We start from the raw sequence: 25034 nt of genomic DNA, 5'->3' as shown, positions 1-25034 counted from the left end.
TTGCTGTAGCTTTAAAAGTGAAATTTTTCCCATTCTTGCTTGATATAGGATTTCAGCTGCTCAACAGTTCAGGGTCTCCTTTGTTGTGTTTTTTGTTTCATAATGCACCCAACATTTTTAAATAGGTGCAGAGTCTGGACTGCAGGCAGGCCAGTTTAGGACCTGGACTCTTACAGTACAGAGCCATGTTGCTGTAATACAGCAGAATGTGGTTTGTTATTGTCTTGCTGAAATAAACAAGGCCTTCCCTGAAAAAGATGTCATAGCAGGATATGTTGCCAAAACCTGTTTATTCCGTTTAGCATTAATGGTGTCTTCATAGATGTCCAAGTCACCCATGCCATGTGCAATTATGCACCCTCATACCATCAAGGATGCTGGCTTTTGAACTGTGCGCTGATAACAACCTGGGTGGTCTTTATCCCAGAGGATGCAGTGTCCATGATTTCCAAAAAGAATTTCAAATGTTGAGTAGTTGGACCACAGGAGACTTTCCACTTCACCTTAGTCTATCTTAAATGAGCTTGGGCCCAGAGAAGGTAGGGGTGTTTCAGGATCCTGTTTATATATGGTTTCTTCTTTGCATGGTAAAGCTTTAACTTGCATTTGTGGATGCAGCGATGAACTGTGCTCACAGACAATGGTTTTCAGAAGTGTTCCTGAGCCCATGCAGTGATTTCAACTACTGGATCGTGTTTGTTTTTAATGTAGTGCCACCTGAAAGCACGAAGATCACAGCCAGCCAATACTGTTTTTTTGTCCCTTGCATACAGAGATTTCTGTGGATTCTCTGAATCTCTTAATTATACTATGTACTGTAAGTGATGAAAACCCCAAGTTCTTTGATATTTTAAGTTGAAAAATGTTATTCTTGAATTTTTGAACTATTTGCTCATGCAGTCTTTCACAGAACCCCTCCCCATCTTTACTTCTGAAAGACTTTTGTTGCCCCGTCTCAACTTTTTTGAAATGTGTTGCTGGCATCAAATTCAAAAATCAACATATGTGTTTCTAAAAACAAATACATTTCTCAGTTTTAACATTTGATAAGTTGCCTTTGTACTATTTTCACTTTTTTTTTTTGGAAACAGGGTTGTACTCTTTAATCACAGTGTAGAAATCAGGTTGTTATACTTACAGCAGTAAAGCAGGCCACACTGTATGAATGGTATACACCTCTTCAACAGTTACTGAACATATATATGGATTATCTCTATGGTTGAGATCAGCCCCTGAATTACAGGGAGCCAGAAGCTCAAGCATGTAATCATGGAATAAGAGTGTTGGCTTGGTGGTTCTCTGGCTTATTTCCTCTCTTGAGAGAAAGGGGTTTGCTTGTGCAAGAAGATGATGACAATATATAAATACTTAATTGAAGTGAATATTCATGAGGGGCTCACGGCACAGTCTTTGTGAGAGGCAGAAAATTCTAGAGAGGGAGGAGTGAAAAAGCAACATTCTTATACAGCCTCTCAGTTACTCTCCGCCTCATTCGCTCTCTGTTTAAGCATGCAGGACAGAACAAGTGGAGCCTCTGCCTCAGAATAAGTTTCCTCCCTGCTGGCACACTGCTGTTTCCCAGTACTTTAACACACGTTCTGCCCGGATCCTTTCAGAAAAGGAAGCTCTGTCAATACAAATGAGCCATGTCGTCATTGCTTTCTTTCCTGGGAGCCCTTCTAATTTCCCAAAAGTGGAGGACAGCATGCTTAGTGTGGTCCATCACTAATAGAACACCATTAATTAGCCTACATTAAGTGAAAGAAATACCACCTGGAAAGCTATGAAGCTTTTAAGAACACACTTTTCAGACAAGTTGTCTCAGTATAATCTTGGCTCATGGTGCAGTTGACAAGTGGTCACTGCTGAGATATACACAGAGATAAATAACTACACAGAAACAGAAGAGAGAACGTGTTTTGCCCACCTTGAGGCTGGTGTTAGAGCGAGGGTGGCTCAGGTCATTGTATCTCCATGTGTCTGTCCCTGGAGTCTCCACACGCTCCCTCTGCAGGTCAGGGGTCATAACATCACCACCCGGCAGCTGGAAGATTCCCAGAGACACAGGCCGCTCTTTCCTGGCACAACAGAAGAAAATAAATGTATATATTCATTTTTTTATTATAAATATTTTCCCCATCTTTTTTAATATTGCTTTTCATTAAATTACTACCTTTTCTTTTGTATTTATCTTTTTATTTTAGTTATGTAACTGTATCCTTTTTATTTACTATACTAATTTTTCTTTTTATTTATATTAGTATTTTTATTTTATTACTTTAAAGTAAAGAACTTTGACATCATCAGTGACCAAAGTCATCAACTGATCTGTCTCTTAAACTTTAAGCTTAATTTAAAGGTTTCTTCACTTTCAACTTAATATTGTTGCGCAGAGCTGGCTTTTGCACTCAACTTGTATCTTCCAAACTGTATTTCCACTGCTGCTTTTATTCTGTGCTCAATACTGGTTGCCGTGGTGAAGTGGTAGCTCTATTCATTGCTGCCTGGACCCCAACATGCTGACTGCACATTCTGCAGGGCTAGGCTACATCCTAGCCAGGTCAACCCACATGAGCCCCATCAGCCTAAGCTCACAATAAAAAAGACTGATGCAGTACGACTGAAATGTGAGGCAGATGAAAGATTAAAATGACGACTCTCAGCCACTCTAAGCTTCTTTAGTTGACTAAGCTCTATACAAGCCCAGAGCTCTGCGTACAAATAAGAGCAGAAAAAACAATAAACCATAAATCACAAACTCATACTAAAGACTACTTATAATAAAGAACACCAGTGAATAGACAGAAATAAAAGTATGATTACAAAGTGTGATGCGGTGAGCATGTCTTTCTTGATGACACATGGCGTGGCTTATATAAACAATGCTGAAGGATAATTCCCATGTAAACTACTGTTCACTAAAGTTAAACTTTCAGGAATAGTTCAACTGTTATACGGTTAACTTTTCTTGTACGAATATGCACACATTTACATAGTTTCAACAGTTTCAAAAGTTGTTGGCTTCCTAAAGCTTTCAAGACTCAATTATTTAAACTAATAACGGCTGAAATACTGAACTCAGTATTTGTTTCCTTCATAGGTGCTTGGAGTAATTAGTGAGGTCTTTTGCAAAAACCTCAGCATCAGTCTTGTTTTCCTCAACCAACTGCATGATCACACCATGGCCAGCTTAGCACAACCAATCAGTATGCAGGTACAGTATCAAAGAGATACAGGCACGCAAAGAGATATAGGCCTAAGTGCACAACAAAGCAGTCTGTTTGGAAAAGAATGGGCAAATTCAAAAGCTGCCGGCAGGGAACAATAACCCTACAAAAACAGCGAGCGGAGAGTCAGGGCACTGCAGGGTCACAAAAAAACACCTCTAGCCCTGCGCTGGAACGTATGGAGTGAAAAGTGGCTGAGTTTGTTGAGGTTTATTTACAGAACTTACAGAAAACAACACTCTGGTCAAACACACTCAGCCCCATTAAAAGCAATGTTGCTGTTTACCACAGACAGAAAGGCATTAGAAATCAGAAACCAAAATATAACACAGGTGATCAAAGAAATGGGGGAAATGCAGAGAAAAAAACAAGCAGATAAAGAGAAATTACAGTGAAGTTGAGGGAAAGAGAGAGGATAAACAGGCCATCTGATGAAAAGGAGAAAGGGAAGATAAAAACTAGGACTGGGATGGTTACTTCAACAACAAAATCAACCAATAAATTTTTTAAATTTTCTCTATGAACCGCAATTACTGGTTGGAAATCTGCATCATGATAATGCATATTTTAAACTGTCCTACTGTTCTCTCTTCGTGATGGACACATCTGATGGACACATGTACTTACATGCATTACTAGCTTGCTTCCTACTTTATCTTCCCCCAGTAAAATACTGTGGAGTTTTAAAAGACTATGCATGGTTTGTTATTGTTCAGTTAAATCCATTTTTACATTCTGCCTTTTTTAAAACTCATTAATCATTAATTTAATGTTTGCCAACAAAACTGACATTGAAAGCCAAAAAAGAAAACATCAATTAAGCATGGAAAATACTAGAATGGCTGATGATACTTTAATGAGAAAAGGCCTTAAAGAAACAGAAACATCAAATAATAAATTGCTAAAAATCAGCCTAAACAAGAAAATCCCCAGATAGAAACATGGCTCCTCTGACACACTCTCTCTCCCTCTCTGCGTACCTGCTGATCCTGGGCAGCGAGTGTGTGATGGCGGGCAGGCCGTTGGAAACAGAGTAATGCACCAGCAGCAGAACGGACAGAGAGACCAGCACGGCCGAGTTGATGACCACTGCTCCCCCAACGAAGCCAAACACAAACAGCAGCATGCAGCCCGGACTCATGGTCGTTGTTACCGTGGGTTACGGGCTGCCCAGCGCCCCCCAAAACGCCAAAACAATCCCATCAGCATCGGCAGCCCTTAGAATACACATCCGCGTGCGCGCTGCCGTGTATGTGTGTGTGGCTCTGCAGCCTCTCAGCACTGTGACATCATCCGCTCTGACACACATACACAAACACGCGCAGCAAACCGGCTTTGCAGCAGCTGTCTCCCACAGCTCGCTGTTTTCACTTTACCCCCTCCCTTTTTCTTTCGAGCACTGCCTTTCACCGTTCAGCTATTCTCTCTCTCTCTCTGCAGTAGCATCAGGCTGACAGCTTATTCCATATGCTTCATCTCTGCTCTACCCACAGCTCCCTCAAAACCTATTGGCTGTGGCACAAGAGAAGAAGGGGGGGGGGCTGTGGGAACTGAATGCAAGTCTGCAGTGCTCTAGTGCTCAGCGAACTCAAAGGAGTAACTACTATTACAAAAATGATCACAGAGACATGCCCGATCATTTATTTATATTTATATATATATATATATATATATATATATATATATATATATATATATATATTTAAATATATATTTAAACGCATACTTCAGTTTGAGCACAGACAAAACAAAACTCAGAACAGATGCTTAATTCTTGTGAATAATGTGTGGTCTTAAAAAAAGCTGTGTAATTCCACACTGGAATTAACTCCTTACACTTTTAGAAAAAAAAGATACTAAACTGTCACTGGGGTGGTACCCTAAAGGGCACATCTTCAGTACGTTAAAGGTGCCATAATCCATTTCAATTATATTTTTAAATTGTATTGATTCCACGTACCCTGTCTTATCTCTGTTTTTATTTTACTGTTCTGTTTTAAAACACTAAAAAAACAAATATGTACCTTTATCTAAAATAACCTAGAGGACAAAGTGGATCTTGAAACCACTGTTGTACTTTTGAGGGGAAAATTAACCTTGTTTGTACCTTGACTCACAAAAAAGCACAGCGTACTAACAATGTACAGTAAGCACTGAATACAGCAAAAATATCTCAGCATCTGTTTTGTAAAAAAGCTGAAATTGAGAAAGGGCACAAACTCTTTTCATAAAACTTAAAAGTGTAATTTGAAGCCCTTTCATTAAACATTTTCAGTGAAAATAATCCCTTAATCCTCTCATTTAACAGATGGACCCTCCCAACGGTCGCGTCTCTCCCCAAATACCAAAAAGGGATTTACAACCATAGCCTCACCACACAGGCCCCCTAGTGGTGTAGACATTGGCGTCTACACTTTAAGAAGTAGCCCTTAACTTAAAAATCACATGCTCTAGCAGTCACGATGCAAAGGGCCTCACACTGGTTAAACAAATGTATCAAAGAGAAACAGAGATAATACAGGCAGTCACAGTTGCAGACCCACAATATTGTCTCAACCTCTGTTGCTGGTAGTAGACACACCATGGCAGTTTACAAACAAGCGTGGATATACGTTCAGACAGGAATTCAAATCAAATTTCAAACTTTGCCTTTGTTCTCTATAGCTTATTAAAATCTACAGTTATGGCCTGTACACAAACACACTGGGCAGTAAAATGGATCAATCTGTGTCATAGGAGAGTTCTGTGTGTCATCCTGTTTTCTATCAGTGTATAAAACAAGCACTATGCAAAAAGGTCATTTGTGATACAAACAAAATAAGAATCCACAAATTTTTGGCTTTGTTCTTCATCATGTTCTTTACATATCAAATAAATGCAACAATAACTTTGGGACATCATGTTAACAACAGATAAGAACAGATAAAACAGCAGAACTAGACACTTTTTGCACTGTCTTTTAAGGGTTGTCAGCTTATGTTTGTTCAATAACATCTAAAGGAAACAAATCTAAATATGACATTTTTCTGCAAAATTTAGTGCAAATTTACATTTTTTGTTACAAAAAACTTAAAATATAAAAATGTGCCATTACTTTTGAACAGACCACATTAGACTTGTTCCCCCACAATATGTTAAAAGCACCAATTAAACAGTAATTGTGCACTACATTGTACAGAGGTGTGTTCTCTGAAGAGGACGCATTCTTCTTTTCATAGGTAATTTGACCGTTGGTGCCTCAACTTTTGCATATAACTGTGTATTCTCATGCTTTCATTTGCATGCTCAACATGATAGTTAATGACAAAAATCTACAATTTCCCAGCTTTCCAGCTAAAAATAGGCACAAAGATAAGATTTAGAAATTGTGTTAGCAGGAAGAGTAAAATAAAAGGTATTTTTCTTTTCACAGCTGCCCTGTATGTTGTGTGAAAAATTCATGATGAACAGACCAACAGAAATGCTCCAGAATCACTTGGAATATCTTACATTAAAATAAAGAACATTTTGCTTTCTCCTGTAAAGTTGCCATTTTGGAGATACTTGTTTTTTTTTCAGACAGTGACGATATACACCTGCAAATACAACATGCATGAGCCCAGCAAGTACAAACACCAAAAAGAACAGCTCCCACAAATTACACTGGAATGAAAGACAAACATGGCTCTGTTGTGATGATTTCACTGCTGTGTCAGTTGTCTCCTGGTTTAGCACTGCCACTCTATTATAGAGCTGCTATGTGAGCTGCTCCACTGCCCTTCACTTCGTTACCATCATCCAGCGGATTTTCTAAATCTGCCACTGCCTCTGCTCTCACTCTCGCTCTCTCTCCAGCTAGCACACACTTGACTGGGGAGAGATGCTGCTGACCTACATTTGGGGAAGTGCGCAGCAGCAGTGGGTGTCTTTGCCTATGTGTGTGCTCTATGAGTCATTTCGGCACAGACCAAGCCTGAAGAGCACTTCACATCAATGTACTAAGTTACAGCTCACTGATGCAATTAAACTGTGATGAAATTACAGTACGTTTTATACAGAGCATGACACTATAAGCATGAGAAAGTACAAATATTCAGCCAAAACATGTTTGTCACAGTTTGATTTAAGCCTATTGGAGGCTATTTTAGTACACTGTCTGCCCCACAAATAAGCTACTGAAAAAAAGAGGAGTCTGGTTTCTTTAAGAGAGCCGCAGGTGACAGAGGAGAGAGACTTTTTCAGTGGGGAAGCACCAATAAGGAATTGTACAGCTGAAGTAAAGCAGGCCAAAACTGTAAACAAGCTGGCTGCTGCCTCATATCTTTGGGCTCTACAGAGCACTATAGTAACTATAGTATAGAATTTTCAACTTAATTAAATTAAATGTAAAGTTTTAATGTGTCGCTCCTTTGCTGTATCTCAGCTGAACTTTGTTGCAAGCTGCTGTTCTGTCTTTCTCTGCTGAAACATGCTTTACATTTTCAGTGTACAATATCTAGGCCTGTCACAACTATTGCATAATCGCCTAAATACATATATTCGAGCTGATCGTGATTATATAAAGGGGAACTCCATCAATTTTTCAAAATGTTTATATAATTCCATTATTGCGATGTAAAAAAAAATCAGATTAGTTTGATGTGAAATGCTTCGTTCTAGAGAAACTTCGAGATTTTACAGTGGTGGTGATAGGAACAAGGAGTTGCCATTTCTACAACACAAATATAGCCATTTTATTCACCATCCCAAACCACCAGTGAACCTACACACGCTTTCTGAGTTTTTATATGTAATGTGCATGGTGGTCAAACAGTGATAAATCTGACAGATATTTTTTTGTTGGGGGGGGCTATTTTGCCTTACAGCACCCTGCATGTACACCTTGTGTACCTAATCGCTTTTAAATAGTACATTTTAGCCAGAATCTCATCTTAAAACTACTGTAATACAATGTGTCAGGCAGCGTATTCATAACCATTTCACGTGGTAACTTTTTGTAAGGGAGCTTTTAGAGGTATTAAACTCTTCAGACGTCTGATTCCAATCACCACCACTGTAAACAATTCTGACTTGATATGTTTCTCCAGAATGGAGTATTTCACACCAAACCACTCTGAATGAATTTGTTTACATTTTCCTGATTTAATAATGCAGAAATTAAAAAAAAATTGGTTGAATTCCTCTTTAAGCTGATCACAATTTTTTTCCACAGTCGTTATCTTTCATAAGCCTATGTTTACGTCACAATAAACAGAAAGAGGATTGGTGTGTATTTTCACCAGTTGGGTTAAAACAAATTCATATGAATGAAAGAAAGCAGAAAACACTTCAAATGCAACACATCAAAGGTCTTGCAAAAACAAAGCAATGGTGCTATAAACATGTTTAGAATGTAGAGGTGAGAAATGCTTGTTTACTTGAAGGTTATTAATGACACATAACCTGAGCTTGAGCTGCGTTTGTCATCACCTAGGAAGCAAGACAGCTAATTTGCCCACTTCAGGCTTATCCTCTGATAGCTGCTTGTAAAGGATAAAAAGATGAAATTGATAATTGCAATTATTTATATGACAATTATTTGCCAGCTAAAATGTCATGATTGTGAAATTTCAGAAAATAACTGGACGTGCGTCAGAGCGCATGCAAACAAAAAAGTGGCATCATGGTTGAAATGATCACCTGTAAACCCAATATTGGATTGACAATATGCAAAAGTTTTTTGTATTTATTGGCAAATAACTAATCAGCTGCAATATACTCATGCAGCAGTATATATCTGACTGTAAACAAGCCTTTTTGAGGTGAGACTCACCTTTGTTTGCTCAAAGTGCCAGTGTCTGTGGCTTCCCCGCCTGCATGTTGCTGCGTTTTGGCACGCTCCAAATGTTCCATGTAACTGTGAATCATCTGTGAAAGTCAAAATTTTTGTCAGTGAACAGTCAGATAAGCCGTGGTGTGTCCATCCTGAGCCGTCCTTATTTAGATAGAGCATCAGAAGACAAAACATTGTAACTAATTAAACGGTTTAAGGGGAGATCAATGTGAAATTCAATTATGTTCAAGATGTAAACAAAGTCAATCAGAGAGGTTTGATAAGAACTGTGCCATTCTATTAAAACTCCCTAAACTGTCCACAGCAGTTGTGATAGGAACTAAATATTTAATACCTTAGAGGCATTTAAGACCTTTAACACCTCCAAAAGCTACCACACATTACACACATTTATGCTTTATGACAAGATTTTGGGCTAAAATGCTTTTTAAAAAGCTATTCAAGGAGGAGAAGTATATGCAAGGCATTGTAGGCAAAATAGTCCCCAAAGAAAACATGTCTTTATATTTTCTGCTATTTTAACTTTATTACATTAACGCTACTTCTAAAAACTCAGAACGCATGTGCAGGTTCACAGATTGTTCTGGAAATCAAATAAAATGTCAATATTTGTGCTGTAGACATCACCTGGGTCCCCTGGTTCCTACACTACTATTGTAAAGAAAATCAAAGTTGGTAAGTTTGCACCATTTCACAACAATACACTCTGACTTACTTCTCAAAGATGGAAAAATGTAGAAATGTTCAACAATCAGCAGAATTCCTTTAAAAACTAGAACTGCAATTTTCCTTTTTTCACAATGCATTAAATGAAAGGCTTCAGTTAATGCATTTCATTCAATGAATTTTCAGCATGCATGCTCTAAATCTTACTATCAGATATTCTCACTGACCGTTCTCATTATTCATTATTGCTCATTGTTGCTGCTGAGCAACCTATAAAGACAATGTACTGAGATGTAATGGTAATAGCAATTAACTACAACAAAAACACACTGTTTATTTTAAAATAATGCAAATGAAATTAAAATTAAGTCATTACAGAATTATTATTATACCCGTTTTTCCTTCATAAACACCCCCACCCCCACACAGATGCATGCGCACACACACACTCACACACACACACACACACACTTCACCTCAGTATGTCTTTGATGGAGGGCGTTGTACTCTTTCTTCAATTCTGCTTCTCGCTCCTCTAATCTTCCAACTGAATAATAAACAGAAACAATTTCTCATTACTTGTCTACCAGTAAACACATTCTGATAATCCCAAATGCTGCTTATACAGGCCAACACAGACCTTTTTCTTTCTTTTTTTTTCTTTTAGATTTTATTTATTTTAGAGATGTGACTCCTTTCAAAGGGATTTATTGGTGATCAAAAGACCAAGACATATGCTGTCAACTACAATTACGTTAACAGTCCACTAGGGGTCTCTGCAGCAACGCAAATCACAGTGCAGTCCTTTATCAACAGTCAATTAACTCTCTAACTACTAAGAATGCCTCGAAATGGGTAATAAGACAGGAGAGGGATATTATCCCATTATTAACCCATTCATGAACTGGCAGATTCAAAATAAGCTTAGGACAGTTCTACCATTGCACTGCCCACAAACTGATACTGGACACTACACTGTTATATGCTTCGTGTACAGATTGTATACACAAGCCTACATTGTGGGAGCTAATAACAGGGCATTTGCAATCCTAGCAATATATGAGGACACGTTATGTCAATAGACTGTTGCTGCGTACACCAGACACTATGTCCACACACACAGAAAACTCCAAGCATTTTTGGAATCTTATTAAAGGAAACAACTGACAAGAGTTCAGTTTGCAGTCCACTCATGTTTTCTCCTTAAAAACATAGCAGACAAGGCTTATATGGGAGCATTTCTCAACTATTCTCTCTCACTTCAAGCACACTGAGGTCAAATAATGAGCATTTCACACTGAGAACCGTTCAGTATCAAATCAGTCCAAAGAAATCCAGTGAACTGCTTTTAATTACATCTGACAAGAGGAGCAAAACAGGGGACTAGGAGAAAGAGAGGTAAAGAAACAACAGTAGAGTCTTTAATTGTGTTGTTACATTTGATCACACTTCTCTCAGTTTATGTTAAACTTTTAAAACAAAGGGAAAGGGGAGACGGGAGTTAGAGGTGGGCAATATGGCAAAAATATAATATTCATATACATAAATTCAAGGAATTTTCACTACGTACAAAGTGTCATGATATTTCTTTTTTCAGACATCTGTTTAGGTGGAACAGAGAAAAAAAATAAACAACAGTGCTACAATAACAATAAAACACAAAAATAAAAAATACAATAAAAAATAAGAAAATGTGAACACTGATTTTTATTCAATATTTAGCATACTGTGTTGCACTAAATCCAATTAAACAGGGCTAATTTTGCTCTCTCTATAACAAATCACAGTCGGTCAGTGTTCTACAAGTATTGACCATATGCACAATATTTTTAGAAAAGCATACTGTACTGTGACATAATTTAGCGACACAGTTACTATTTGAACAGGTAGGTCTTTCAAGCTGAGGAATATTTTTGAACTGTACACAAAAGGGGGCTGTAGGCAGTTAGCTCCAAAAGACAGACTTACTAAAAATGTATTACACAGCTAAAAACAGTGGTGTTCTTGGGAAGATCATAGAACACCTACAATGATGTACCATATTGAATCTGCAATAAGACAGACAACTGTTTCTTCCATGTTCTCCAAGTGAAAGTGTGATGCATGGCTGTTTACTTCATATACATATTACGACTGCATCTCAGTGCATTAATGGAGATTTTTAATGTGTGCGCAGTGTATGAATACCAAATATTTTAAAATGTGCCTCATCCAATCTGATAAAAGAATCGGTTTCCCAGTTGATATTTTGATGGGTCGCGTACTTTTAGGCTTGCCAGTTAACAAATAATCATCGACTAATGATGACTGATTATCGGTCAAAAGAATTTACCACAATTTGTATCCGTAGCTGGAATCTATTAGAAGTCATGAGAGTAGATGTCAAAAGAGAAAACTGAGACAGAAGAGCCCATGCTACATTTTATGATTCCAGTATACTTTGGAGAACTGCTAATGTGTTGTGGTTAAAGACTGGTCGGTCTGCATTACATGATTTACATTTGTTGGGTTATGTGATTCATCCAAGCATCCGTGAACGGTGTGCTCACAACACACAACATTCGGTGATTAGTTAAGGATGCCTGCTTAGATACTGCAGTCTTCTGCAATATCAGTATAAGACCAATACTGCCATAATGATCAACAATTACTGTAATGCCCTCATCTATACTCTGAGTATCATGATTAGAGCGGCTGTTACATCAACAGGTTGCACAGTACACAGAAACAGTAAAATTAAACAGTCTTCCAAAAATGGTCTAGTAATGAGACACAAAGGTGACTAAAAGGCTTTGAGACAAAGAACTACAAGAGGTTTGCACTGGGTCACTGGAACAGCAAAACAGCTGTTCTTTATCAAACACATTAAACATATTCATTTCACTCATGAGAAATGTTTTCATCTGTAGAGAACATTTAAAGAATTGACTAAATGGATAGATGTGTCATTTGCTCAGAGCAGTTACGTAATGCGCCGCCCACCTAGAGTGCAGCTTAGCAGTAAACACAGTCACCCGCCCATCATGTGGGGGAGTTCAGCAGTCCTGCAGGTATTATCCAGTTCAGCAGCACTCAGTCAGCACACAACACCGGACAGAGATCGTTCAGCAATGTGAATTAACTAAAGTGTCAAACCAAGGGAATAAATAAAACCAAGGGCAACATAAAAAAAGAACAATAAAGAGCGCATCAGACATCAAACAGATATCTTAATGTTACCTTCAGCATTCAGTATTCAAGATGAGTGTCTACAGGTCAAAGGTTCAAAGTCAGTGTCTTAGGTGACCGGGGAAACCTGGCTGTGAAGTGAAATACTCACTCTGGTCTGCATAGTTCTTGGTCTTGAGCTCCAGCTGTCTGGTCTGGGCCTCCAGCAGAACCACCCTGCTTTGCAGCTCTTTCCTCTCCTGCTCCTGTGAGTCTTCATATTCAATATATCTCTATACAAACAAAACAACAAAGCGCATCTCAGTTTCAACACTCAATACTAGGCATGCAAAATGCATCTGAACAACCTCACAAAGATCCAAATAGATAACAAATATTCAGGAAATATTTTTCACACCAACTTGATTTGATTAGTTTCGTATGATTCAGGACTATGATTAAAAATACAGTGAACACACAAAGTCACTAGAAGAACCATTAAGCAGAATATAGACAATAACTGCATTTTAATGTTTAAAAATAGCCCAAGAACAGAGGATATTATTGGGTATCACTTAAAACTACCTTGAAAAAGTGTTTATGAACGGTTTAAAATTAGTTTATTAATAATTAATAATTGGGTTATAAACACCTTAAAAATCATTAATAAGCAGTTATAACATATAAAGAAAAAGGGCAACAGTGACCTGTTGCTTGCCAAATACTGAGCCCACATTCATCTACACTGTTGAACCTCAGATTTTGCTGGTTACTTATCTTACTTTGTCTTCTCCTTCAGACAGCATTAGGTATACCTGCCAGCTTCATAAGATATTCATGTTCAATATACAGCTCACTACTGCCCTTTATTTATTTATGTGTCATACCTGCTTATTAATGCTGAAGGTGTTTTGAAGGTATGACCTGCTTAATCAGATGAACAAATAGCTATTCAATATGTTTAACCTCTTATTCACCAGGGTATATTTTGGTTTTTCCCATCTCAATTTACATGACCAAATTGAAAGGCAAATTATTCAGTAACTTCATGAAATAAATGTACATTTTTATTTTATTTATTTATTCCCCTCAAATTAACAGAACATGTGTTTTATGATCATACACATACTACTATATGCTTACAATTCACTGCTCAAAGCCAAAAATCGTAGATGCTCTTTGTATTATTTTATAAAAAATCATTTTTACAGAGTAGTTCACTGAAGAGACAGCATCTGTTTATAGTTTATAGCCCAGATTTGTGGAAAAATGGGTCAAATTTCAGTAGACCAAAAAAATTATGAGTTCAGCTTCTTTTATTATAAGGGTTTAAAATTACATTACCCATTGATTTGACTGGAAAGAAGACAGTTACAGCTCTCACATGACACCCACCTTTTGAATGTAGCTTATGAAATACGAAAGTTATGAAGAATATGATGAAGTGCGTTTTGGAACCACGGGTGGTCTCAAGGAGATGAAAAGGTTAAAGGACTAAATAAATAAAATAAAGCAAGAAATGCTATGTGTTCTCAGGCCCATATCACTGATTTTGTTGGTGTGGTTAGTTGGTGACTCTGTTGGTGACTCTGTTGGTGACTCTGATGTTATGTACTCTCAGTGAAGCACTTATTTGCAGTGAAAACAATAGGGGTTTGCAGCTTGTATTCCATTCTCAAACTAGGGGAATTGGCTACCAACCAATAATTTTGAGACCTTGTAATCCAGTTTTGGTCCAACACCTCTAAACAGTAGAACTGCTGAGAAGATTTGTTAAAACAACTAAAAATGCCTCTTGTTTAGGACCACACAAAATGTGTGAATGAGGAAAGAAAACAACATAGCACATAGATGGTGACTAATCATGAAGTAACAGTCTCTCTCAGTCAGAATGACATCTTTGGTGGCGTGGGTTTAGCTGAATGCTAACAGCTGCCTGTGGACTTCACCACGGCCGCGTCAGGTTTCAGAGTGAGTCAGCGCAGGCGTTAGCCTAACATATTCAGGCCTGCTGAAGCTTTCTGACCAAACCAAACACTTGGGCGTGAGCAGTCAAAGGTAAAGCAGAAGCCACAGAGAGAAGCTGTAGTCAAGATTTTCGCTTGTAGCCAACGGCTAATACACCATGTCCTCACCTCTATTGTTAGATATCAGCCAAACCCACCTGCTTTGCAGGTACAGTGTGCCAACGTCGGCAGCTACTTCATACTCAATCTTGTGCAAACCTAGACACATTTGTAAGCAATGAAGGAACAATTTTACTAAGAGCAACTAAGCACTGATAAATAATAACCATTAGCAGATGGTTCTGACTACAAATGGGCTAATTAAACTCTGTAAATCACAACGGTTTGAGGAGAATGCTGTATGTTTTACCAGAGCTGGCAAAAACTTACTTTAAAAAGGACAGACGCTCTGATCTGAGTAAGTGGCAATCATGAATCATCAAATAACCCTTACATGAAATGCTGCCTAAAACAACTGTACACTGATGTCAGTCTAACCAAACCCTGCATTAAAACGCTAAAATTGACAACACTTACCTGCCCTTCTCACGTTCTCACAACTATTTTACATAAATCCCTGCAGGTGCCCTAGTTTTTATTAGGGGTGTAACACATATTTGGCCCATGATTCGATTCTGGATACTGGGTTCATGAGATCAATATTCCCGCAATATTTTGAACAATATTCGAATGAACAAAATTGATGACTGTGTCCATGCTCTTGCACTCACGACTAATGAAAGTGCTGGTGTGAGTTGTTGACTGTTGCTGGTTATTTGCGAGCTTTGGTGCTCAAACAATGCAGCTGCATTAAATGCCAGAATTAACAGAATGACTGTTATCCATGATGCACCGTGCTGTCACATCTACACATTTCCACAATGCACACTGTCACTATTTTGCATCATAATGTCACAAAGCACTGTTACACCCCTAGTATTTATTGCAGGCTGTGCACAAAGATGATTCAAACCAGAATCTGTGCACACAGGACCAAACATACGAATGCTGTGTGTGCACCTCCATGTATTCATTCAGCCCACAAAGTGCAAGTATAATGTTGCTGACTTGTTGTCTATTGCTTTAAAAAATAAAAAATTAGCTTTTGGCAAATAAAAATTGGCAAAACAGTGGTTACTGGCCAATTTGGCTTTAAAAAATCAGAATTAGACTTAGAAATTAATGACTGGTGCACAAATACAGAACGCAGATTCCTCAGATATTTCTCTATAATTAAGTGAACTACTAAAATATATTTGCATTAGTGAATCTGTGCACTTACGTTCTTGCAAAATACTCATTACCTATTCCCAAGACAAATTATATGCATAATAAGCAATCTGAAAGCACTTGAACAACTGTACTTTTAAACAAGGTACATCCTGATACCATCGCAGTAGGGCAGCTGATTCAGGCATTGTTATCACCTGAAAATCAGGGCCATGACAATATCAACAGAGTAATAATAAGCGCATTCTTCAGTTTATTCGGTTTAGTTAATGGTAGAAGGCTTTTCTTGCCATAAGCAATGTAACTTCAAAGCAGTGTGACGCACATTAAGCGTTTGTGTGAGGCGTCTTATGATCATGAAACTCACAGTCACTCATATCCACAAGCACAGGCTCTGTGGCTCTTATGCCTTTGGCTACTAGGGCACAGTGCTGATCCTGTGCCATATGGAGTTCACAGCAGGGGAAAAGAAATCACACAAAAAAGCGATCAAAACCACTAAAACCTTTCACAAATCAATTCAAAAACAGAATCAGTCATGGCAGAACTGGCACGTGAGCAACCCTTGGAGTATTTCACTGCACAGCAGCTGCCAAATTCTCTGAGTGACCTCCATGTGTCATAAGTGAGTGGGTAGAAACTGATTTCATAAGTTTTAAACCACAGATCATATGCTGAAATTAGAGCCTTCAGCTTCCAGTGCTGTGTATTTTCACGTGTGTCATGGCGCAGCAGCACAGTGTGTCTGAATTTTTTTCCTCAGTGTAGAAGATTAAGGCGTGTAATGAGCAAGACTGGTCATGAAAGGCACTGACTTAGTACTGTAGCAACTGACCGTACAAAAATCTAATAAGAGCATTACCACTGTGTGAGGCCATGTGGTGGGGGTCTTATTCTTAAAGACATGTGCCGAGATTTAAGTACCAATCAGTACAGCTAAAACAGTGCCTCAGTTACCAAAGGATTAGGTCACACAAGGTCACAGAGTTTACAGACGGACCACATCGTAAAAGTACTGTACTTTTTAGTAGAGCCAATGCTATTAATCAAAAGCTTTTTCTGTTAAAAACTGGCCTACAAGTTATAAATGGTATTAATGAAAAGCCTTGCCACTGTTCTAGCATAAAAAAATTGGCCTGCAAGTTACAAATGACACGGGTAGACAAATCTACATTGGCCACCAAGCCAGTGAATCTTAAGATATTAAGAATTTGTAGCCAGAATAGTAAAAACATATACATAGTTTATACATAGTTAAACATAGTTTATAACATATGTATATTGTATTTAAAATGAACAGGCATGCTTCAGTACAAAAAACAAGTCAGGTGTTAATTAGAAAATATAACTATTCATTAAAAATTTTACATTAATAAAACTGCTGTGGTGCCCGTGGTGGTCCCCCATACTGAGCTGACACACCCTGACGTTCTCCAATCTAGGCTGCCATTCAGGTTAACATCAGCTTATTTTATACTTTATTTTATCTAAGACCATTTTTCATAGAGTTGCCATCGTATTTATCCAACGGATCAGCATCTGTGATGCCAGGCGGACGAGCTCAGCAGGGGGGACCATCATGGTCACCATACCATTACATTAGCTATCGCAGTGGTTACAATTAAAAAGAAAATTGAGACAAAATTTAATTTGATGCAATTAGTTCTGTCCCCAGCCAAAAATGTTCATTAAGGGGAAGCAAAGCACAAGGAAAATGGTCAGTCGGGCCACTGGCTCTGCATTTTTAGTGGCCAAAATATGAAATGTTGTGGCCATGAGTGCCGAACAGTAGGCTACGTTTACTCTTGAAATGGTATTAATCAAAAGCCTTGCTGTTGCTACAGTAAAATAAAAGTGGCCTGCAAGTTACAAATGGTATTGATTAAAATCTTTGCTGTTGTTATAGCACTAAAATAGTACTAACTGGCCTACAGGTTATAGAAATGACTGGATGACTGGATATCGGACATAATACACATACTATTTCAACTGCTTGTTTACTTAAAACAGTTTGCAGACCTGAGCACTGCAATCACAGTGCAGAAAGTCTAAAAATCATGGTGTCATCTCAAACCACAAACCATCTTCTGAGTAAAGGCTACATGATTAACAGCTTCTGCTATAATTAGGCAACTGTGACAATGAATCTTCCTCAGCCTCTCACTGGATTTTTCACCTCTGTCAGTGTCTGTGAGTCTCTTGTGAATGTGTGTGTGCTTCTTCTTCATTATCTCTCTGCTGCTCATCATATGATCTGGAGGACAGCGCTCATATGACAGCGCTGCAGAGGAAGAGCGGCTGGCTTCTGGCTCCCTCTCAAACATAATGCCCTCATTGTGCCCCCACACATACAGAGGCTGCACTGTACCGCTACTCCATTGATAGAGCTCACTTCAAGTGAACTGCATCTTCACTTGGCTTGGTTTAGGGGCTCAGAGCCACAGCTCATAACCACCATAGCAGAAGGATACAAGTAGACTCAAATTCAAACTACAGCTTGCTTCTTTAGAAATCTAATCACATAGCTGGATGTCTATGTGAAATCAACTCAATGTTTTTGAGTCATTTTAGTGAAGATGAAAAATGACAAACTGGACTGTTTCAGCCTTTCTGCATGGAAAAGGGCTCATACTTGACATCCAGTGTCATTACAGTTACATATTTAAAATCATGGAAAAGAAAATAACACGTAAGGCATTAATTTTATTCAATAAATTTAAAGTCTTTAACACCATTTGGAGATCCATAGATATCCCAATATCAGCAACAGCAATCAATATTAGCATTTAATATCAGAGAATAAAACTGACTTTTCTTTCAAGTTAAGACTGGTGATGGGCAATCCAAGACACATGATTTGTCTGTCAAGTTAAAGTGGTTGATACTGTTTATCAATATATTTTATTGTGGTGCACTTATCAAACTAGTGCTGGACAATATGTGGTGTTTACATGATCTAGTTTATCACATCATGTGACGATATGTTTTCTGAGCATATCGTGGATAAAGTCAGTACTTAAAAACACTTGCAAACTGCACGCTTGATTACAAAGAGAGCATCATTAGTCCTGTTTAACTGGGTTTAGTGTAGAACACTATGTGAAAAGTTAAATACAAATTATTTTCATGGTTTTTGGTTGTATTGTTTAAATGTGGCAGTCTGTTCCAACTCATCAGACATCAAATACTGTGTATTGTGAAAACCTCTTTAAATATCATGATATTACACTTTTGCCACTCTGTATCTAACCTTTGGAAAATCAAGTAATTGTCATCATTGTTACAGTGAAAATTAGTCATTCTGTCTACTGGATTTTTGGTGTTTTGCTCTGATTGTCAACTAGGCAATAATTTCCTGTTGCAGATTAGTGTCTACAGCTGTGTTTCCCCAGTACGTTAATGATACTTCTCCTGTTCAACAAATGTACGGTTTGCAACTTCCTAGTAGGAGTGCAAATCTCTGACCTCGCAACAATTTGACTGGAGCAATATATGGGTGATTGAGTGATGTAACTGGATATCATTGATCATTGATGGACAAGTAACTCAATGGCAATGTGTAAAAGCGATAATCAACGTTTTGGGACAAGAGGTGAGAGAGAATGGGTGGGCATATAATTGATAATTATAATTTTTTTAACCAGAAAATATCATGTTAATTATTTTCGGATATCGTCCAGGCCTAGTAACAATACAGTAAAGCAATAACCCCTGTATTTCTTGCACAGTGACATAAAAGGTTACATCAGGGTTAGAAATGAATTTTAACTGTTGGAGCTAGGCCTAGATATTCAAAAAGAGGATCAATAGATTAAGAGCTCACACTGGAAGCTAAAAGCTTCCTGTTAGCATCAACATCAAACTATACTGACATCAGAAAAACTGCCACCACACAAACAAAAGTGTAATATAACACTGACACAGTGTTACCGGATTGTGTAACAAACATATGAAAGGCATGAATTCTTGAGTTCAGCAAAACATGCTGAGGATCCCATCGATCATTCCAAAGAATGACCCCCAGAGATCTTGTAACGTAGCTTCAGGAAGACAGAAGAAAAAAAAGCAGTCTAAGAAATATCCTGACTGAAAAAAAGGGGCTCAGGAAGTTCTTTTTCCCGGTGCATTCCAGGCCCTTCCCTGACATTTCCTCTCAGTGTCTAAAGAGTCAAGTGAAGACTTTTAACAGTTGGCATAGATGTATGGTATTATAAATTACCTAGAACACCAAAGAATGGCATGAAATTATGCACACAAGAGCCAGGATTACAACACTAATCTTTTAAGCACTAAGTGATCAAATATTTAACATCTTGCCAAGGGGTATCAGAGTCAGGGTACAGGCCCTTTTAGAATGACATGACAAACTTTTAATTGTTATCTAGTTCTTTCTGATCAACAAATTTTACACAGACAGTGCATCAGATTGACACTGGGAACATTCGTAAAAAATGTAATAGCCAAACTATGAACCGTATACTAAATACATAGATGCATAGACACATATTAGAATTACAGCTTCTATGTTATCCTACTCCAGGAAGCGCACAGAACATAATGGGTTAAATGTATAATGACACCCTGGGGTCATGGGGCACCCTTTAGGATTTCACACAAAAGTGTGCTTGTCCTACAGTTAAGTGCAAACTCACTGAGTTGTAACCACGGTGTCACATTAACACCTTTTACTACATGTCAAGTGGGATTATAGTCAACATACAGTACTGTGCAAAAATATGAAGACTTAATTACCAGTCAAAACAGCCATGAAGTACAAGTTATTCAAACTTTCAGGAGATATTTCTGAGATTAGATATAAAATAATCCACTTGCATGAGGAATGGTAAATCAAAGGAGAATAAGTGGAAATTAGGTTTCAGAAAAATGATTTAAGCAATACTATGCAATTTTTTAGTTAAAATTTAAATAGTTTTATTGAGTCAGGAAAAAAAAACAAGCTAAATGATGAATGAAAGTCAAAGGTGCTGGGTCAGATTTCATACAAACTTACGTTTTAACATTACACGCACAGGCTCAAAAAGAAGGTCCGACTCGACGTTTAGGTCTTATGGAAGACCCGATGACAACAGTAGATAATCCACTTTCATCCTCCTTCACCAAGCTTTGACTGAGTTTTCTTTGAATACTCTTTCAACGTGCTCCCAACAACAAGGCATTGACAGACCACCAAAACTGCCACCATCAGATAAACAGTACTTAAAGTTTTCATCTTTGAGAGAGAGGAGAAAATTAAACTCCACTCTTGATTCAGACATGAAACATCCACAGATGTTTCTGTCCATCCTTTTACTGTAAGAAGACAACTCAACATTATGAGTCTAAAAGGAAGCAGAAAACGCAACCAACTTCTAAGACTACACTTTGGAGGTGTGGAAAAATATCCCTGCAGATTTACCAACTAAAAGTAAGTCTCCTGAAAATAACGGAAGCTGTTAAACACATTAGACAAGAAATGCCGCGTACCATTATTACTGGCAACAACCTACATGACACATGGGAAGCGCTGCGCACCAGCCGGCAAAGACAAGCAAAACAAAGCCTAGAGGTAAACCAAAAGACTGGGTCGCATGCCATCTTTTCACTTCAGTTGATCCAAACAAAGGATCACGTGACGTGAAAGTTACCCCAGCTTCTGAAAAAAGGAGAGCACTTTCACTTGGCGGTTGCCATCGCACAGAGGGCCAGGCATATAAAGGAGGATCGGCCAGGGAGTGAGATACAGAAGGAAGGCAGTGTATCGATGGTGTGCCTCTGTGGATCATGGTGTCTCTGTGGATTTCGGAACAAGCGGGTGACTGTTGAGCAGGAGCGACTGGCAGTCAGTTCAGTGTGGAGGCTGAGCTCAGTGGAGACTGACCTGAATGACTGTGTGATTCTCACAGCTCCGTTTTACAATCCAGCAAAAAATTATCTGGAGAGACAATATAAAACATTTCTTTACACGGATTAAGCACAGTTCTAGATTAAAGACATATTTGTTTAGGGCAGCATTCGGCTAGTGTATTGAGTCTCTTGTTGTTCTATAGTTTATAATTGTGATGTTACTGTTAAGTTACGATGTTTCATCTCTCCAATATTTTGCTTACTTTCCTGTTTAAAGCACTTTGAGATTCTGTAATTTAAATAAAACATGCTAGATAATTGCTAGACGATTATTATTTTTGACTTTGACAGCTTTTCAATGAAAAAATGACAGTGTAACTTGCACAGTAGTTGCTGCCATTTTCATTTAAATGCAAAAGCCTCAAAGTGCCTCCCAATTGCCCTTGCAGCTCCCTGCAAAGTGTACTGCACAAGACGTTCAGACATTTTAAGAGTGATTCCAAACCATAGGAAGCGAAAAAGGTTTGGTTGTAAGGGAACTGTTGACGGCACAGGGAATAGTGAACAACAGTATATCACTTCACAGGAAGCTGCAGGAAAGTTTACCCATGAGTAATTGCAGGTCTCTTGAAGAAACTTGTTTGATTACGATGCTGCAGGACATTGCGAATGAAACTGCAGATCCCTTCACCGACATCTCGTACTCAAGTGTGTAAGGAATATAACGGTACTGCTTAGGGACCCTGTGGAACGGAATGCAGTTTCATTCATTAATTATTCATAAACACAGACTGATACCACGTCATAATGACTTTAATGACTGTTTCAACACTAAAACCTACTGAAAGCGGTTTTATTCTTTGATACTACACATAACAGCATGTAAAACTACGACTTCCTTGACGCTGACACCAAAGACATCCTTTAGGCATAGGACAAGTCGAGCAGACATCAAGAACTTGCTCTAATAGTCATTTAGTTACAGAAAAAGTGTGCATAATTACACAGCTGAAAGTCTGGCTCTTGTGTCTGTATTACTGCTTTATTTGCAGAACCAAAAGAGGATGAACTGAATGATACTATACTTCATTTCATTCATTTTACCAGTGTGGGCCATGATGTAGGACTTGACACATAGCCCTTGGACAGAATAATGATGTAAACTGAGAAGAAATGCTGCTTATACGACTTACAGACTTTCGTAAACTTTAACAAACTATGAATAAAAACAGTGTAAGTGAAGGGTTTAAATTAACTTACCGTCATTGGGCAAGACCCGTAAGAGGGGTGTTCAAAACACCTTAACCAATTCAAACTAGTATGTCTTTTTCCATCATGTTTAAGTAGCATGATTCTGTACTCTAAAGTGCAACAAAAAGGCAGTGCACCCCAGAAGCACTCTTTTAGACACACCATGCTCATATTCAACTGTAATGCTGAAACAACAGATTAGACATGACAGGGCTTGCACATTATCTTGCCATATTATCTTGGGTGTGACTTTAGTTCTATTTTAGTTGTGTGTATGCTATACGCGCATGACAGTTAGACGAATCATGCAGGCACCTGCAAGCTGAGCAGATATAGTTCCCTTTTTGTTCAAAAGCTGACTTGACACATCCTGAGGGAAATGACAAGGGGCTTTACATGACTTCACTAAAATGTCCTCTAACAGATTACAAGACTTTTTGATCATCTTGAAAACAAAGCAAATGAATAATTAGCTATCAAAGTAAATATGCTAATATATGATCCTACAGTCAACATGAATGGGTGATAGGAAGTTCAGCAACAGTCTGTAAACCGCATTTCAATCTCAGTCAACACCTCTGAGTGTTCACTGTAGACTAGCGGTTGTACAGTAAGTTAGTCGCCGCGTTAGTTCATTAGTTAAATGGACAAATATCTAAAAGGGACCAATTCTGTCTTTAAAGTTTGTGTTGTTTCTGAAGTAGTTTCAGGACTAATGTTTAAGCCACCGGCGAAGCTGGCCTAGTTCACCCTAAAAGTGCTCCGAGAAACAAAGTTGTGTAAAACCCACCTCCTCTGCGCCTTTCCTCAGCGCTTTCTCTCTCTCGTACTGCGTGATAAGTTGCTCGTTGTCCTCCTTCAGCAGCTCCAGCTCCACTTCGTGCTCCTGGTTCTCCGCGAACACGGAGTCCAAGTTCTCCAGCACGGCCACCACCAGCGGCATAAGTTCCTTCACCACGTCCTCGTCGTACTTCCCAATCATCCGCTCGAATTCTCGGTAGATAGAGCTCGCCAAGCCGGACACCCGTTCGGACATCATCGCCGAACTGCCCGGGTCTTCCTGATAAAGGACTCCGTCCTCCAGCTCCATTTTTTCCTTCTCCTTACTTTGGCCGCCTGGCTACGAAAACGCAGCCTGCTAGCGTAACTACTTAAGATAGCCAGCTAGCGCAGCTAGCCGGGCAACTCTCCAGCTTTGGACTTCACTTCGCGGCCAAAAACGGACTCCGGAGACTCAGTCACGTCCGCGGGCACGTCCAGAAAGTAAAAGTGACTGAGCTAAATGAGTTGGCAGGCGGTTTTGACCGCCGGAGACTTTTGTTTGACACAAATATTCCCTCCCTAGTTGATCCAAGTAGAGTCCCAACATAAGAGTTGTTGACTAGACCGTCACGACGTGACGTCACGTTCTAAAAGCGGGATGGGCGGGAACGAAGAGGAGAACAGAAAAATCCCTCATTCACTTCAGTTCAGCGGGGATACAAACCCACATTTCTTGTGTTCTTGGGCAGTTTAGTGACCTTCTTCTTCTACGAGAGTAAATAAGACACCCGAGGTCAGACGGGTAAGTCAGCTTTTGTGGATTTACCTGATCCGGTCAACAAGTTAAAGTTTGACATCAAGACCTGTCAACAGGTTTCAGTAACAATAAATGCAGTGTAATACGAATACATATACATAATACGAATACATACAATAATAATAATAATAATAATAAAAATAATAACTTTATGCCATGTTTCTGCACCCTGTGTAGCGTCTTGTATTGACAGAGAAACGCACGTGGTAAATTCCAGTGTCTTTTGTCCCTCTTAATGTTACTTTTAACGTTTTCCATAATTTGGTGTCATT

At 38.6% G+C, this 25034-nt stretch overlaps 1 protein-coding gene across 10 annotated transcripts in view; it reads right to left on the bottom strand.

The window, feature by feature from the left end:
- The window catches only part of spag9b (sperm associated antigen 9b), a 46071-nt gene extending 21490 nt beyond the window's left edge, over nt 1-24581 (bottom strand). For 7 of the 10 annotated variants that reach the window (XM_036572894.1, XM_036572895.1, XM_036572896.1 and 4 more), the window contains exons 1-5: nt 23974-24581; nt 13025-13145; nt 10182-10252; nt 9019-9113; nt 1928-2078 (exon numbers count right to left, since the gene is read on the bottom strand). In XM_036572894.1, the coding sequence (XP_036428787.1) occupies nt 1928-2078; nt 9019-9113; nt 10182-10252; nt 13025-13145; nt 23974-24273 (738 nt within the window). In that variant the 5' untranslated portion in view covers nt 24274-24581. Of the gene's footprint in view, nt 1-1927; nt 2079-4207; nt 4624-9018; nt 9114-10181; nt 10253-13024; nt 13146-23973 lie in introns of those variants that run through there. The other 3 variants (XM_036572901.1, XM_036572902.1, XM_036572903.1) reach the window with 3 other exon arrangements.
- Between the last annotated feature and the right edge of the window lie 453 nt (nt 24582-25034).

This window comes from Colossoma macropomum, unplaced genomic scaffold, assembly GCF_904425465.1.
Source record: "Colossoma macropomum unplaced genomic scaffold, Colossoma_macropomum, whole genome shotgun sequence".
Classification (NCBI taxonomy): domain Eukaryota; kingdom Metazoa; phylum Chordata; class Actinopteri; order Characiformes; family Serrasalmidae; genus Colossoma; species Colossoma macropomum.
The sequence above is the reverse complement of the archived record's forward strand: the minus strand, read 5'-3'. Positions and strand labels throughout refer to the sequence as shown.